At 38.7% G+C, this 14,952-nt stretch overlaps 1 protein-coding gene across 1 annotated transcript in view; it reads left to right on the top strand.

Moving 5' to 3' along the window:
• LOC132428398 (1-phosphatidylinositol 3-phosphate 5-kinase) overlaps positions 1–14,952 on the top strand; it is a 40,550-nt gene that overhangs the window by 7,162 nt on the left and 18,436 nt on the right. Inside the window, exons 4-14 of the mRNA XM_060016198.2 lie at positions 387–527; positions 1,199–1,325; positions 1,562–2,721; positions 4,673–4,773; positions 5,964–6,035; positions 6,717–6,888; positions 8,901–9,079; positions 10,712–10,825; positions 11,215–11,323; positions 11,428–11,582; positions 12,478–12,568. Coding sequence (XP_059872181.2) covers positions 387–527; positions 1,199–1,325; positions 1,562–2,721; positions 4,673–4,773; positions 5,964–6,035; positions 6,717–6,888; positions 8,901–9,079; positions 10,712–10,825; positions 11,215–11,323; positions 11,428–11,582; positions 12,478–12,568 — 2,421 coding nt within the window. The remainder of the gene's footprint in view (positions 1–386; positions 528–1,198; positions 1,326–1,561; positions 2,722–4,672; positions 4,774–5,963; positions 6,036–6,716; positions 6,889–8,900; positions 9,080–10,711; positions 10,826–11,214; positions 11,324–11,427; positions 11,583–12,477; positions 12,569–14,952) is intronic.

The following is a 14,952-nucleotide window of genomic DNA, read 5'->3' as shown; positions in this document are numbered from 1 at the left end:
GGCTTTTATGTCATAGGTTATTAAGAATTCAAAATCCTTCAAAGTAAAGGTAGTGAGTTGGAGAATGAAATTTCTCCTGAAACTCTTTTCAGCATAATCGGCAGATTAGAGTGATGAAAAATATTCTTGGTTGTGTTTGAGTTAATTTGCTTATAGCAATGGTAAGTGATCTTTAGCATAGTTTCACCTGAGATTGGCGACCTGAGAAATGAGTTAACACATCAGTACTGCAGTGTTTACTTAGTAGGAAATATTTATTAGTAGTGGTTTGTGGGCAAAGAAAACTTAGGCTGAGTTTGATATTAATAGTCAAACTATCCTGATATTTTTACATGTCTAGATCTTGAATTGTACCACACATAATATTTTTGATTTATCTTACTTAGGAAAGGGAATTCTTGAAGAACTACGTTCAGCGAATAGTTGATGTTCGGCCCACATTGGTTTTAGTTGAGAAAACGGTATCTCGAATTGCCCAGGATATGTTACTGGAACATGGCATTACTTTGGTCATTAATGTAAAATCAGTGAGTGTTCTTATTTTTCTATTTTTATATCATTTAAAAATAATCACGGCTTGTAAATTTATATGCATGTGTGGTAGATATGCAGGGATCTTTAATTATTTATTTCTTTGCTGTGCCATATATATTGAAAGTAGGACAGGCATGGCAGTGATTTCATTATTTATAAGACTGGAGGAACTCAGGCTGGAAGAAAGTACGATTCATATAGCACTCATACGAGTTATATAATGCTCATCATAGGTTCTACAAGACCAAAGGTGTAATAGACATTAGTTAATAAGTAGTATTTGTGGAGACTTCATTTTGTAGTAGAAAATGTTCTCTCCCTTGAAAAGTTACCCTCTTCAGAATAGAGGTCAGTTCTGGAGGTTTCCCACCCTCCTGGAAGCTTCCCACCCTCCGCTCCTGAATCAGTACCTTTTGCCAGTGCATGATGCTTAAATGTGTTTTGATAATGTCATTAATATGAGTATGGTTTATTTTAGTAGGCTTATATTGATTTCTAAGTGTAGACTAATCTAGAGTCAGTAAAAGTCATTTAATTATTAAAATCAAGGAAATTCATTGCGAGGGCATTTTCATATGTTCCTATTATTTTTTCATATTAAATTTTCTAAGAATTTTATTCTTCTCTGTCAAATTTTGTAATATAATGTTGTTCTGTGTTCTAGCAAGTTTTAGAACGAATCAGTCGGATGACCCAAGGTGATTTGGTGATGTCGATGGACCAGCTGCTTACAAAACCTCACCTGGGCACCTGTCACAAATTTTACATGCAGATGTTTCAGTTGCCTAATGGTGAGTGATCTCTAGTATAGATTTACCTGGAATTGGGGACCTGAGGACATGAGTAAATTCATCAGTACTACAAGGGTGACTTAGTAGGAAATAGCTATTAGCAGTGGTTAAATGAGGACAGGCAACTGTTGTTTTACTTAAGGGTTTTTCTCTGGTAGATGTTAAGATGGTGAATTCTGTCTGGACTTCTGGATTGCCACCTAAGCCTTCTTAACCTTGTGTTTGTTTATTTGTAGAACAAACCAAAACACTGATGTTTTTTGAAGGCTGTCCACAGCACTTGGGCTGTACAATCAAGCTTAGAGGAGGCTCTGATTACGAGCTGGCTCGAGTTAAGGAGATCCTAATATTTATGATCTGTGTAGCTTATCATTCTCAACTAGAAATCTCCTTCCTCATGGATGAATTTGCTATGCCTCCTACATTAACACCAAACCCCTCCTTCCATTCTCTGATTGAGGGACAGGAGGATGAAGGGGCTGCACAAGAGCCGTTCAGCGGAAGTCCCCTCCCCCGGGAGCCTGACTTCCCTCCGGACTTTCTGCCCTCTGATGATAGCAGTTTGCTAGAATCAAGGATTCTGTTTGAGAAGGGTGATCAGGAAACTAAAAGTGTGCCACAGGATGTTGCCTCTTCGAAGCATCAAGAGCATGCCACAGCAGCTTGCCCAGCAGGTGCCCCCTGTGCTCTCTTTCCATCGGTACCGGAATCATTGCTGCCGCTCCATATAGATGACCAACAGGATGCCATAGGCAGTGAGCAGCCAGAGGCTTTGCAGCAAGCAGAGGAGCTACAGGATCCCAAAAGCCAGATGAGAGCCTTTAGAGACCCTCTACAGGATGACACTGGCCTGTATATTACTGAGGAAGTTACCTCCTCTGAAGATAAACGAAAGACTTATTCTTTGACCTTTAAACAGGAATTGAAAGATGTGATCCTCTGTATCTCCCCAGTAATCACATTCAGGGAGCCCTTCCTTTTAACTGAAAAGGGGATGAGATGCTCTACCCGAGATTATTTTGCGGAGCAGGTTTACTGGTCTCCTCTCCTCAATAAAGAGTTCAAAGAAATGGAGAGCAGGCGGAAGAAACAGATGCTCAGGGATCTCTCTGGCCTTCAGGGCATGAATGGAAGTGTTCAGGCCAAGTCTATTCAAGTCCTGCCCTCACACGAGCTAGTGAGCACCAGAATTGCCGAGCACCTGGGTGATAGCCAGAGCCTGGGGAGAATGCTGGCCGATTATCGGGCCAGAGGAGGAAGAATTCAGCAAAAAAATTCAGACCCTTTCGCTTATTCTAAGGATGCATCAGGTACTTCAAGTGGCAAATCCGGAAGCAAAAGTGAAGGTGACGAAGAGAAAGGGTTGATTACAAGTGATGCAGTGTGGTCAACAAAGGTGAGCAAGTCCACTTTGTGTGCTTGTGTAAATTTAAAATGTGTTGGGGACTTTCCTGGCTGTCCAGTGGTTAAGACTTCGTGCTCCCACTGCAGGGGGCGCAGGTTCTATCCCTGGTTGGGTAACTTAAGATCTCACATGCCTTGAGGTGCGGCCAAATAAATAAATAAATCTACGTAACATACATGTCTTTAAAAAAAATGTGTTGAAAATCTCTGCTATGGCAGGGTAAAAATAATCAAATATGACAAATTGCATGCAGATTTATTAAATATTTCCTTTATGCTTTTTTTGTCTAGGTCTTTCAGCTTATGTGTTGCTTTAAAATGTATGAAATAGGAGTGTAATGTAATGAAACTGGATTTTGAGGGTTTCAGGCTAAGTTCACAGTAAACTCAGGAGGAGCTCTGAGGTAGGGCGGTGTCGTGGAGCTGCTTAAAATTTCTGGCATGATGACTCGGGTTTAGTGTGATGTGTCCTTGATCCTTTTAATGGCAGTGAGCAGGACAGTAAGGGTTGGAAGTTTATTGTAGGAAACGGATGTGTTTTAAAAAAATAAGGAAGCTTTATTCATGGATACATTATTGATAATGGTGGTAATAAAACTAATGAACAAATTTATCTCTAGATGAGGAAATACAGTTTTTTAATAAAACAAAAAGATGTTTGCTTTCACAAGTCTGGGAATGATTAATAATGGTACACCGTTTTTAATACATGAAATTGGCAAAAAAGAATGTGATAAGAGACATGGCTAATGAGGTATGGAAAAATACTTATAATAAACTAAATAAATTTATGTTCATATACATTTATGTAAACTTATTAAAAGTGATAGGGTGGTCTTTTAAATTTACATGAGTACATATATATTTTTGATTTAGGATTCCCATCTTTTATAACTTATTTCTGCAGATAAGTAAGCGTTTGGTATAAGGATGCTTACATTTTATTATAATATATGTACAAGGGTGTTTACTGAAGCATTATTTCTAATTGTTTGCTATTAAAAGGATGAGTTGGATCTCGTTTAATGACCCAGAGAGAACCCATGATATATTTTCTAGTGTTAAAAAGCAAATTGGGGCTTTCCTGGTGGCGCAGTGGTTGGGAGTCCGCCTGCCGATGCAGGGGACACGGGTTCGTGCACCGGTCCGGGAGGATCCCGCATGCCATGGCCACTGGGCCTGCGCGTCCGGAGCCTGTGCTCCTTACAGGAGAGGCCACAACAGTGAGAGGCCCGCGCACCACAAAAAAAAAAAAAAGAAAAAGCAAATTGTGTTTTAATATATGTAGCATCAAACCATTTTTGTAAAAAACCAAAATCACCTGTGTATACTTAAGTGAGTGTTTTTGTGTGTTTATGTTTATGAGCTAGCGAAAGTACATGGTTTTTAAACATACAGTCAAATTTGTCAATTTGGGAGGTAGGGCAGCATCAAAGGAGGAGAGGCTTTAAGTACTTCATGAACTTCTTCATATACCTCTGTACTGTTTGAATTTCAGCAGAGACAGGTGTTACCTTTGTTATGATCAAAAACAGGTATAAAGTACAAATAAATAAATACCTCAGGATTTAGATTTCTGTGTATCACAGGTTGATGTTATATCCAGCTATCAATTCAGACTATTTCATATTTAATTAACTATTTACTTCCAAGATAATTTAATGTAGTTTTGTAAAAATAAGAGTATTTAAGAAAACAAGCTATTTAGACATCTATTGGTATTTTTACGTTTCACTTAAACTTTTTGGATTGTTTTACCTCAAAAACTAACTGCTCTTCTTCCTTATATTTAGTGTCTTGTAGTTTTGAATCTTCACTGAAACCCCTGTAGTGATGACGGAGGCTTTACAGATCGAGTGGAGTGTGTTGGATGTTGGAGCCAGGCCTGGGGTTGGAGTGCGTTATGACTTGCGGTGCTCATCTGGATGTTCCTTCTCTTCCAGGTGGACTGTCTGAACCCTGCCAACCACCAGAGACTGTGCGTGCTCTTCAGCAGCTCTTCTGCCCAGTCCAGCAACGCTCCCAGTGCCTGTGTCAGTCCGTGGTAGGATTCCTTGCCCACCCCCCCGCACCCTCCCACTATTGTACTTGAGGATAGAATTCCAGCAAGTCTGAAAACAATTCAGCCATTAGGCTCTGTTTTTAGGTGCATGGCATGCTGCTGGTCATATGTGAATTGATGGAACTTTTGAACTTGTGAATTACGTATGAAATTTGTATTTGTTCATGGGTAGAAGTAAATGAAAGTACCTTTAGTGAGAGTGAAAACGGATGTGAGGGATGGAAGAGAAATTTGTAGTTATAAAAGTGAGAAAGTTGATACATAAAAGCTAGATTTAAGCATTTTGATAACATGTACAAATCAGGCAGGTTTTCTTTAGGCATTGCTTTCATAAAAGCGGTCAGTCTTTTGTCTTAAGTTTTATTCTAAAACTTAATTCGAAGTAGATTGATAGAAACACATTTTATAATGTTATAATTTATTTCCAGTGATAGTCACAAAAGCCTAGTTATTACATAGTTTAGTTTTAAAAGTACTAAAGAACATAACTGCTTGTTTTTGGAGTACTTTCCATGACAAAATGTGTTCCGTATTTTAATTTTGGACACCAGAAACACTTATTTCTACCAGTGAGATCAGGGATTCTTCCAGCATCAGTAGAGCTCTAGCAGTCTGACTTGGGGCTGGGTGAGCCCATGGGGATTTTCTCTGGGAGTTTAGGTCAAGGCTTGATATAAGATGTGGGTTTCGACAGGGTATGTATAGCTGAACTCTCTTATTTGTGGGCATTTATAAGTTGGGTATAAAGTTAAGAATTGGCTTTCCTGGAGGAATGTGAGCTGCTGCTCTTTGTGCTCAGTAATGGTGTGGACTAGAGAGCAGAGACAGGAGTCCCATTTTATACTGACTGGGCTTACGGCTTTGTAAAGGAAACTTCTACTTCTTCCTAACTCAAATCAGTTTTACTCATTTAATATTACAGTTTGTGCATCCTGATTAAATAGTTTCATAGGATACTAATGGACTGGGAATGGATATGATGCTGTAGTGTGGCTAGTACAAACCTGTTTTATCAGATGAGGTAAAACCTGTTCTGTAACAACAAAAGCATAGTACCTGTTTTAATACTGTATTATAAGCAGATCTAACAGGTATCAGTTTGGAGTCTCATGAAATATCTTTTGCTGGGTGGTAATTCATATGATATGTTTCTAAGAAATCTTTTCTTTTAGGATTGTAACAATGGAATTTTATGGAAAAAATGATCTTACATTAGGAATATTTTTAGAGAGATACTGTTTCCGGTAAGAACCAATTTTCTCCTTATGTTCCATTTATGCTTTTTTGATGCCCAGAATTTCAACCTAAGTATAAACATGAGTTGGAGCACTGTTGTGTGACCTTCCTGTTCATGCCACATGCCAGGGTTTACTATACAGAGAAGTAATCCTTTCATATTTCAACCCAGCATGTCTTCTCCAGTTCATTCCTCAGATCTTTGCCCATCTAATTGCCCTGCAATCCCACAGACTTTTTTTTCGGATGTCTGTTTTTACAGTGATTCAACTGGGAGGCAAGAGAAGCTAAGGACCTCAGTTTAAGTCTTAGAGCTATCACCTGCCACTTAATATGACAAAGAACAAGTAGTTTAATCTTTACCAGCCCCCTTTATAGGTATTAACAAACTCCACAAATGTCAGGAGTTTTAATAGGTAAAATGAGATGATGTTTTAGAAATACTTGGCAAATAGAAGGTGCTTAACAAGTGGAACCTATCACTGTGATGTGGTTGAAGGCAGGATGTGAGCAGGGTGAGGCTGCAGGCTCTGAGCAGGGTGAGTGGTACCCCGAGCAGATCATCCACCAGTCGTCCTTACTCTTGACAGGATGCTGCACTTTCTCTACAGTGGTCCTGATTAGCCAGGATTCACTATACACTGCTCCTCGGTTTCGTGGTTAATGTGAGGACTTTCTTTTTGTCAAAGGCCTTCCTATCAGTGTCCTAGCATGTTCTGTGATACCCCCATGGTGCATCACATTCGACGCTTTGTCCATGGCCAAGGCTGTGTGCAGATAATCCTGAAGGAGTTGGATTCTCCAGTACCTGGATATCAGCATACAATTCTCACCTATTCCTGGTGCAGAATCTGCAAACAGGTAAGTGTACCCTGTTGCTATAATATATCACATAGTATCTTTTATTTCTGTATTTATATAGTTCTTTTTTGGGGGGGAGGGTGGCCTCTGTTTTTTTGGATTTAGTATTTGTCTTTGGGCTCTTATTTATTTTACCTTCTAGTGCTGTATGTTCCCTTTAATGTTTGTTTCCTAAAGATTCCATTTTAGGATTTATCAGTCATTATATAAAACATAGGGTACCATGCCCAGTAAAATAGATCTTGACAGTTCTCCATTATGTTTGTTTATTCATTCAGTAAATGCTTACTGAGCACCACCTAGGTGCCAGGTACTGTGCTAGGCCCTAGGAAAGAAGGAAGAACAAGGTCAGGCTCCTGTCCTCTAGCGGGGGAGACAGACTTACAGTGATTACAGTATGCTAGAATGCTTGTGTAAGTTTAAGTCTATGTCAACATTTCTATCTTAAGACATACAGATGTGAGACCATGTTTAATTGATCTCTGCTGGTTTTCATATACATTCTTGAGGAAAGAACCATGTGTTTTACTTCTTCTGTGTGTTTTTCTAACTCTGCAGAGAATATTTGGTGCCAATATTATGTTTTTAATATATACTTTTTACTCAAATTGTTAACAGTGAGCATATGCCAAATTTAACTTCATTGTTATCTTAATTGGCTTATTTTGGAGTGTATGTTTGGAGGCACATATGGGAATTATAGATAAAATAATAGTGCAACCCATTTCAGTATCAGAGGTTGAGGAGGGCAAAGTCAAAGGTAGTGCCTTCTTCGGTAGGAACAAAGAGCCATGAGATCATTTCTTGCAATGATTGGTCTTTTTAGACTTGTTCTTCTAGGCCTTTAGTTTGCTGTTAGACAGCTGGCAATATTTTGTTGTAGAAGATGTGAACTTCTGTAGATTGACCAGTGAACTAAATGAATAACTTAATTCGATCCTTATATCTTGCATGTTTGGTGTATGCACTTTATTTTAAAACAAAAACTTCTGCCTTTGGGGTTATGTTAGAAAGGAAAAGGTAAACAGTTTTTGTTACACAGAAATGAAAACTTTTAGGTGTCCAAAAAAGTTATATATGACCAAATATTAGTATACTTACTATTAAATTTCTGTAAGCCATGATAATAGAAAAATGGGCAAGGGGTGTGACAAAGCAATTTAATACAAATGGCCAGTAGACGTGTGCAAATACATTTTACTCATTAGTAATAATCAAAGAAGTATAAATAAATAAAATAAATGGAATGTGTTTTTATTTAGTTAGTTTTTAAAGAAGGTACATTTCAAAGATTTATAATTCCTGAGATTGGTAAGAAAGTAGGGAAATTGATATTCTCAGATACTGTTGGAGATTGTCTCCCAAAACAGGTGTACTGGTTTACACAATGTGGCAGAAAGTATCAAAGACCATATAAATGTCCATGCCCTTTGACCTACCGATTTCCATTTTCGTTAATTTATTCCAAGGAAATAATAATTATGCATATTTATAAGTGTATATATATATACATATATATGTATATATATACATACATACATACACACACAATAGGGAAGTTCATCAAAATAGTGAAAAACTTGTAATGTCTTAAATGCACATCAATAGGGATTGGTTAAGTAATTCCATATTATGGGATACTCTGCAGCCATTAAAAATCAAATTGTATAAGAATATTCTATGTGGGAAAATATGATATATTGCTAATAAAAAAAGGTTATGAAGCTAATTATAAGGAACAGTTTTTATTTATAAACATCCCAGCTAAGCATATATGTATTCATGTATAGAAAGAAAGCAAACATACTAGCATATTGATGGTGGTAGTGGGATTACTGGCAAGAGAGTTTTCCCCAGCCATCCCTAACTCCACCCACCTTGAAGCATTTTTTTCTTCTTCTAGTTTTCTGTAGTCAGAATATACTAGATTTGTACTAGAGAAGAAAATACATTGTTTTTTAAAAAAGAGATTCTCAATATGTGATTAGATAACAATTTATGCTGAATTTCAGGTAACACCAGTTGTTGCTCTTTCCAATGAGTCCTGGTCCATGTCATTTGCAAAATACCTTGAACTTAGGTTTTATGGGCACCAGTACACCCGTAGAGCCAATGCTGAGCCGTGTGGTCACTCCATCCACCATGATTATCACCAGTATTTCTCCTATAACCAGATGGTGGCATCTTTCAGGTAAGAAGTCTGAGCGACCTTGTCACAATCACATACTCCCTGGAAGGCTTTATAACATTTCCAGTATTACTAGATTGAATTAATTTTTGGTGTGTGTTGTTCCCCATTCCCACTCTTGCAAAGGCAGAGGGCCATACTCTGTGAAGAGCTTTCAGTGTTATTATTTTATTTAATCCTTTAAGAAATATGTATTATTATCACCCTAACTTAGCTTATAGCTGACAGATAGAGCTAGCAAGTCATGATCCATGATTCTTGCTACTGCAGTTGTTACTCTTAACCATTGTTTTTGCATCTGAGAGCTTATCAGAATTTTTGCTAAGACATTACTTAGCCATAAGGGTAATCGGATATTCCGGATAGAGCTAAAATCACTAGTTCAAAGAATGGGTGTTTATACTTGTTCTTAAATGATTTGAGAAAGCCTTTGGGCTGTGCCTTCAGAATATACCCAGAACATGTGTCACCACCTCCACCACTACCACTCTGGACTGAACCTCTGTTGTCTTTTACTAGATTATTGCACTAACCTCAATCAGTTTCCTTTTGGCCTTACCCGCTGCAGCCTGTTCTCAACACAGCAGTCAGAGTGGTCCTGTTATATGAAAATCAACTCAGGCCACTCATGTGCTCTAGAGCCTCCAGTGGGTGTCTGTTTCACCCTGAGTGAAGGCCAGAGTCCATTTATGAGCCTGTGAGCCCCTACATGCTCTGGCTTCTCACCCCGTACTACAGCCCCCCTCGCTCACCATACTTTAGCCTCACTGGCCTCCTGGCTGGACCTCAGCTATGTCAGGTAGGCTCCTACCTGGGAGCCCTGCACTTGCTCTTCCGTCTCTGAGCTGCCTGCTCCCAGATATCTGCCTACTTTTCCTTATTTCCTGCAGGTCTTTGTTCTGATTTCACCTGCCCTGACTCCCTCTCACTCCTGGCACTCCTTGCTTCCCTTTCCTGCTTTATTTCGCCCTGTAGCACCTACTATCTGGCGTAAGATATGTTTTAAGTATTTGTTTTTGTTTATCGCCCAAGCCTTATTATTCCTGAATCACGAGAGCAAGAATTTTGGCCCTTACTCCATGCTGTATCTCAGCACCGAAAACAACATCTGACACATAATAGGCACAAATAGGTACACAAATAGGAAATACTTGTAATTGAACCCTATTTCCTTTTTTAAGCAAGAGCTGTTAACCATGAACCTAGGGCCTAGGTGAGATATAGCATTTACTAGACATCGTGAACTTCAGGTGGAAAGGAAACTCACAAAGAATCCTTGGGAACTGAGAAGGTAGTGAATACCTGTGTGTCTAAGCTAATTGTAGGAAGGAGTCCCTCTGCTCATTCATGGAGGTTTATATCCCAGTCATTTGTTTTTAAAGCACGTGAGGATGGCCTCGGGGGATAAAAGATGACATCACAATGCAGGGGAAAAATAAAACAAAATCTTTTTAAAACTGGGGAGGGTATTTGTAATGGCTGAAAGTTGCCTTCAGTATTTTTGATTGTTTTAAAAATGCCATTTCATAGAAACTTTATGATCTCTTGCACCTCATAGGACTTAGTTGGCATCTCTACTCAAAATATTAAAATATTTTTCACTTTTCTACTATTACTTGTATTTTTTCCTCTCAGTTATTCTCCCATTCGGCTTCTTGAAGTGTGTGTTCCACTTCCCAAAATATTCATTAAACGTCAGGTCCCACTAAAAGTGGCCCTTCTTCAGGATCTGAAGGACTTCTTTCAAAAGTAAGTTTTATTTTCTTTGGTCATCTGTTTTTGTTTAGTACTGCCTGAAATCTAAACTATTTTAAATATCATGTTTGTTCCTTTAGCTTTCTTCGAAAACAGAAATAACCTGTTTTTCTAATTGTATGTTATATATGCCTGATGTAAAAAAGGAAAAGTGTAGACGGTTCATAAAAGTACTAACAAAGAAGTCAAACGCTCTCAGGCATAACAACTATTAAAATTTTGATATACGTCCTTTTTTGTTCTGCAAAATTGTATGTGATTCTTAATTAGATAAGACCTAGTTAAAGTTTTGTGTGTACATCTTTTTTCTACTTGTGTGAGATTAGACAATTTGATTCTGACTTTTCTAAAGTGTTTAATATTGTTTATGTTTATATTGTTAGAGTTTCACAGGTATATCTTGCTGTGGATGAAAGACTCGCATCTTTGAAAACTGATACATTTAGCAAAACAAGAGAGGAGAAAATGGAAGATATCTTTGCACAAAAAGAGGTAATTCATTTTTCTGACAGAAACCCAAATGTTAGCTGTGAACTTGTTAGAGGTTCCTTTTGGGGTGTGTCTCAGATTGCTGGAGTGGTTTCTGTTCCTCGTAGATGGAAGAAAGCGAGTTCAAGAGCTGGACTGAGAAGATGCAAACACGGCTCCTGTCTTCCTCTGTGGAGACCCCTCAGCAACTGCAGTCGGTCTTTGAGTCACTCATCGCCAAGAAACAAAGCCTCTGCGAAGTGCTGCAGGCTTGGAATAACAGGTGTGACTTTGCAGTCCGGTGTTTCTTTTAAATTATTGCAAAATTTGCTCTGCTGTCATGTTTTTGATGTAAATGTCCTTATTAATTTGGATGTTTCCTTTTACTCTCAAGTTGTAGGAGCTTTATTTTTATTGCCACTACCACCCTTCACCTCTTTCATCCTTTAAAGTGTAGGTTGTGAAGTTAAAAAAAACAAAGATGAGAATAGCCTTCGTTGCTGTTGCAAATACAGTGTGTGTGCTTAATGAACCTAATTTATCTGTATTAGTATGTCATGGAGTGATTATTGGGTTTTAGGCCATTACTTTCAACTCTATTATTTTGTGTATCTTGTACCTTTATTTAAATATTTATTTGGGGAAATATTTCCCTTTAATGCTTATTGAAAAGTTCAGTTAGATTATTGTAGCATTTATTGAGCACTTGGACCACGCTAGGCACTAAGTAAGGCAGTAGATGGACATGCACTCTTTTATTTGATTTTGAGTCCTACAATGTATATATACTGATTGCATTTTACAGAGGAAACTGTGGCTGTACGAGACTAAGGGATTTGCCCAAGTTATATAGCTGTTAATTGTCAGAGCTCGGCTTTGAGCCCAGGTCTGTTGGTCTTTAACACCCGTATTTTTTACGTTATGTTGTATTGTCTCATTATAACTTGCTATTCTTTTATTACTATAGTCATATCAGTAACAAGTGATTAACTGATTAGAAAGAAAACAAAAATTTAGTCTTAGTTATGTACAGCTTTAAAATCTATTGCATTCGAAATAGGAAAATCTAATTCTTGTGGTTTCAAAGCTATAAGGAGAATATGTGTAAACATTATTCAGGATATTAGAAGGAAAATCATATTCTTCTTTTCTCTTTTCCTTTTTTTCATTAACTATAGGTTGCAGGACCTTTTCCAGCAAGAAAAGGGTAGAAAGCGGCCTTCAGTTCCTCCAAGTCCTGGAAGACTGAGGCAAGGGGAAGAAAGCAAGGTAATGAAATGTAGTTTTGTCTTTGAGCCTATGTATATTGGTATAGATATAATTAATTTCTCTTATGACACTTAGAAGTGGTAGTTTAGGGACTTCCCTGGTGGTGCATTGGTTAAGAATCCACCTGCCAACGCAAGGGACACGGGTTCGATCCCTGGTCCGGGAAGATCCCACATGCCACGGAGCAACTAAGCCCGTGTGCCACAACTACTGAGCCTGTGCTCTAGAGCCCACGAGCCACAACTACTGAAGCCCGCGCACCTAGAGCCCGTGCTCCACAACAAGAGAAGCCACTGCAGTGAGAAGCCCGCGCACCACAACGAAGAGTAGCCCCCGCTCGTTGCAACTAGAAAAGCCCACGTGCAGCAATGAAGACCCAATGCAGCCAAAAAAAAATGAAGTGGTAGCTTAATATATACTTTATTAATAATAGTAGGAGTTTTTAGTTTTGAAGTTATGAGGTTTCTTGGTGATGTGACCTGGATTAATTTTTTTTATCTTAGCCTGAAATAAAATACATTATAATTCATTTATTGGAAACATTTATCAAAAGCTACTGTCTACTGGCATCACTGAGGATAGTATCACAGAGGCAGTAAATGCTATAAAGGAGAAGGTGTGGATGTGCTGAGTGTATAATAGAGTCCTAATTTACTTTACTGTGAGTTTTGGGTGTTCTTATCTCTGTGTTTAAGTGAGAAGCTTTTCTTAAGGGGTCTGCACCAGGTTAGTTCTACATGTTGATTTAATTAACCTTTTCTAACTGTATTAGTTTTCTCTTGCTGCACAGCACATTACCCCAAACTTAGTGACCTAAAACATAAATTTATTATCTCACAGTGTGTCAGGACTCTGGCACAGTGTGGCTGGGTTCTCTGCTCACAGAACTGAGATGAAGGTTTTGGCCAGGGCTGTTACCTGAGGCTCAGGATCTTCTTCCAAGCTCATCTAGGTTGTTGGCAGAGTTGAATTCCTAGTGGTTATAGGACTGAGGTCCCCCATTTGTTGCTGGCAGTTGACTAGAGGCGATTCTCAACTCCTAGAGGCTGCCTGATTCCTTGCATGTGGCTCTGTTCATCTTCAAAGCCAACAGCAGTGGATTGAATCCTTTTCATGTTTCAAATCTCTGAATTCTTCTGCTGTATCTGACCTCTGGACACAGATTTAAAGGACACATGTGATTAGGTCAGGCCTACCTGGTTAATCTCTGTAGTTTAAGGTTAACTGATTTTGGGACCTTACATACGTGGTAAAATCCCTTCACAACAGTATCTGGATTAATGTTTGGTTGAATAACTGTGTGTGTGTATGCCAGGGGGTGGAGTTCTTGGGGGCCATCACAGAATTCTACTTACCATGCTAACCATGAACAGATGAATTAATGTCAGTATATTATAAGGGCTTAATATTCTGTTATCATGAGGGCTTTTGAGAGAATATCTTTTTGTACAAGGGTGTAATATTTGTAGCAGAGTATTTTCATGGAATGATGGGTTCAAGTGCCTTGGATCTTTGTGTTATTTAGTAACACTGTGTAACTGAATTCCTCCTTTTTGTCTCATGAATAACTGTGTAGGAATCACTTTTCCTTAAAGTTTAGGTGAGAGTAAGAATAAGAATTACTGAAGATGATTTATTAGTATTTGCCAAGTAGTTAAGGACAATTAACGGCTATCACAAACTGCTAGTGGCCTGTTTGCCTACTGATGAAACAGTGAAGCTAGTGGTGTAAGACCTCTAATTATAATATTGAGACATAGAATTGAAAATACAAAATCAGTCAGTAGATGATTATCTTTTTTTTCTTGTGCGATACGCGGGCCTCTCACTGTTGTGGCCTCTCCCGTTGCGGAGCACAGGGTCCAGACGCGCAGGCTCAGCGGCCATGGCTCACGGGCCCAGCCACTCCGTGGCATGTGGGATCTTCCCGGACCAGGGCACGAACCCGTGTCCCCTGCATCAGCAGGCAGACCCTCAACCACTGCGCCACCAGGGAAGCCCCGATGATTATCTTTTTGAAAGATCAAAAGTTGAATTGAAAATCTGTAGCACTGCCTTTGTATTCATTCATTTGATAAATAGTTCTTGAGTGCTTTTAGGCACTGTTCTGAGTGCAAGGAATTCACGTTTGTGAATGAAGGCCATAGTTATTGTCCCTATGGAACGTTTGTCTAATGAGACTGACAATAAACAGATGAACCAATAAACATTTAAAAAACAAATGGAAACAAGGCTATGAAGAAAAAAATTGAAAGAAATGGAGAGTATTGCTAGGGGAGTAGGTGATGGTGAGTTATTTTACATAGGGTGCCCAGGGAGGTCTCTCTGGTATGGTGAACAAATCAAAGAACATTTTAAGTAGCAGTCTAAGAAATGACTTTGTA

Source organism: Delphinus delphis, chromosome 7 (genome assembly GCF_949987515.2).
Source record: "Delphinus delphis chromosome 7, mDelDel1.2, whole genome shotgun sequence".
NCBI classification, from domain to species: Eukaryota; Metazoa; Chordata; class Mammalia; order Artiodactyla; family Delphinidae; genus Delphinus; species Delphinus delphis.
The sequence above is the reverse complement of the archived record's forward strand: the minus strand, read 5'-3'. Positions and strand labels throughout refer to the sequence as shown.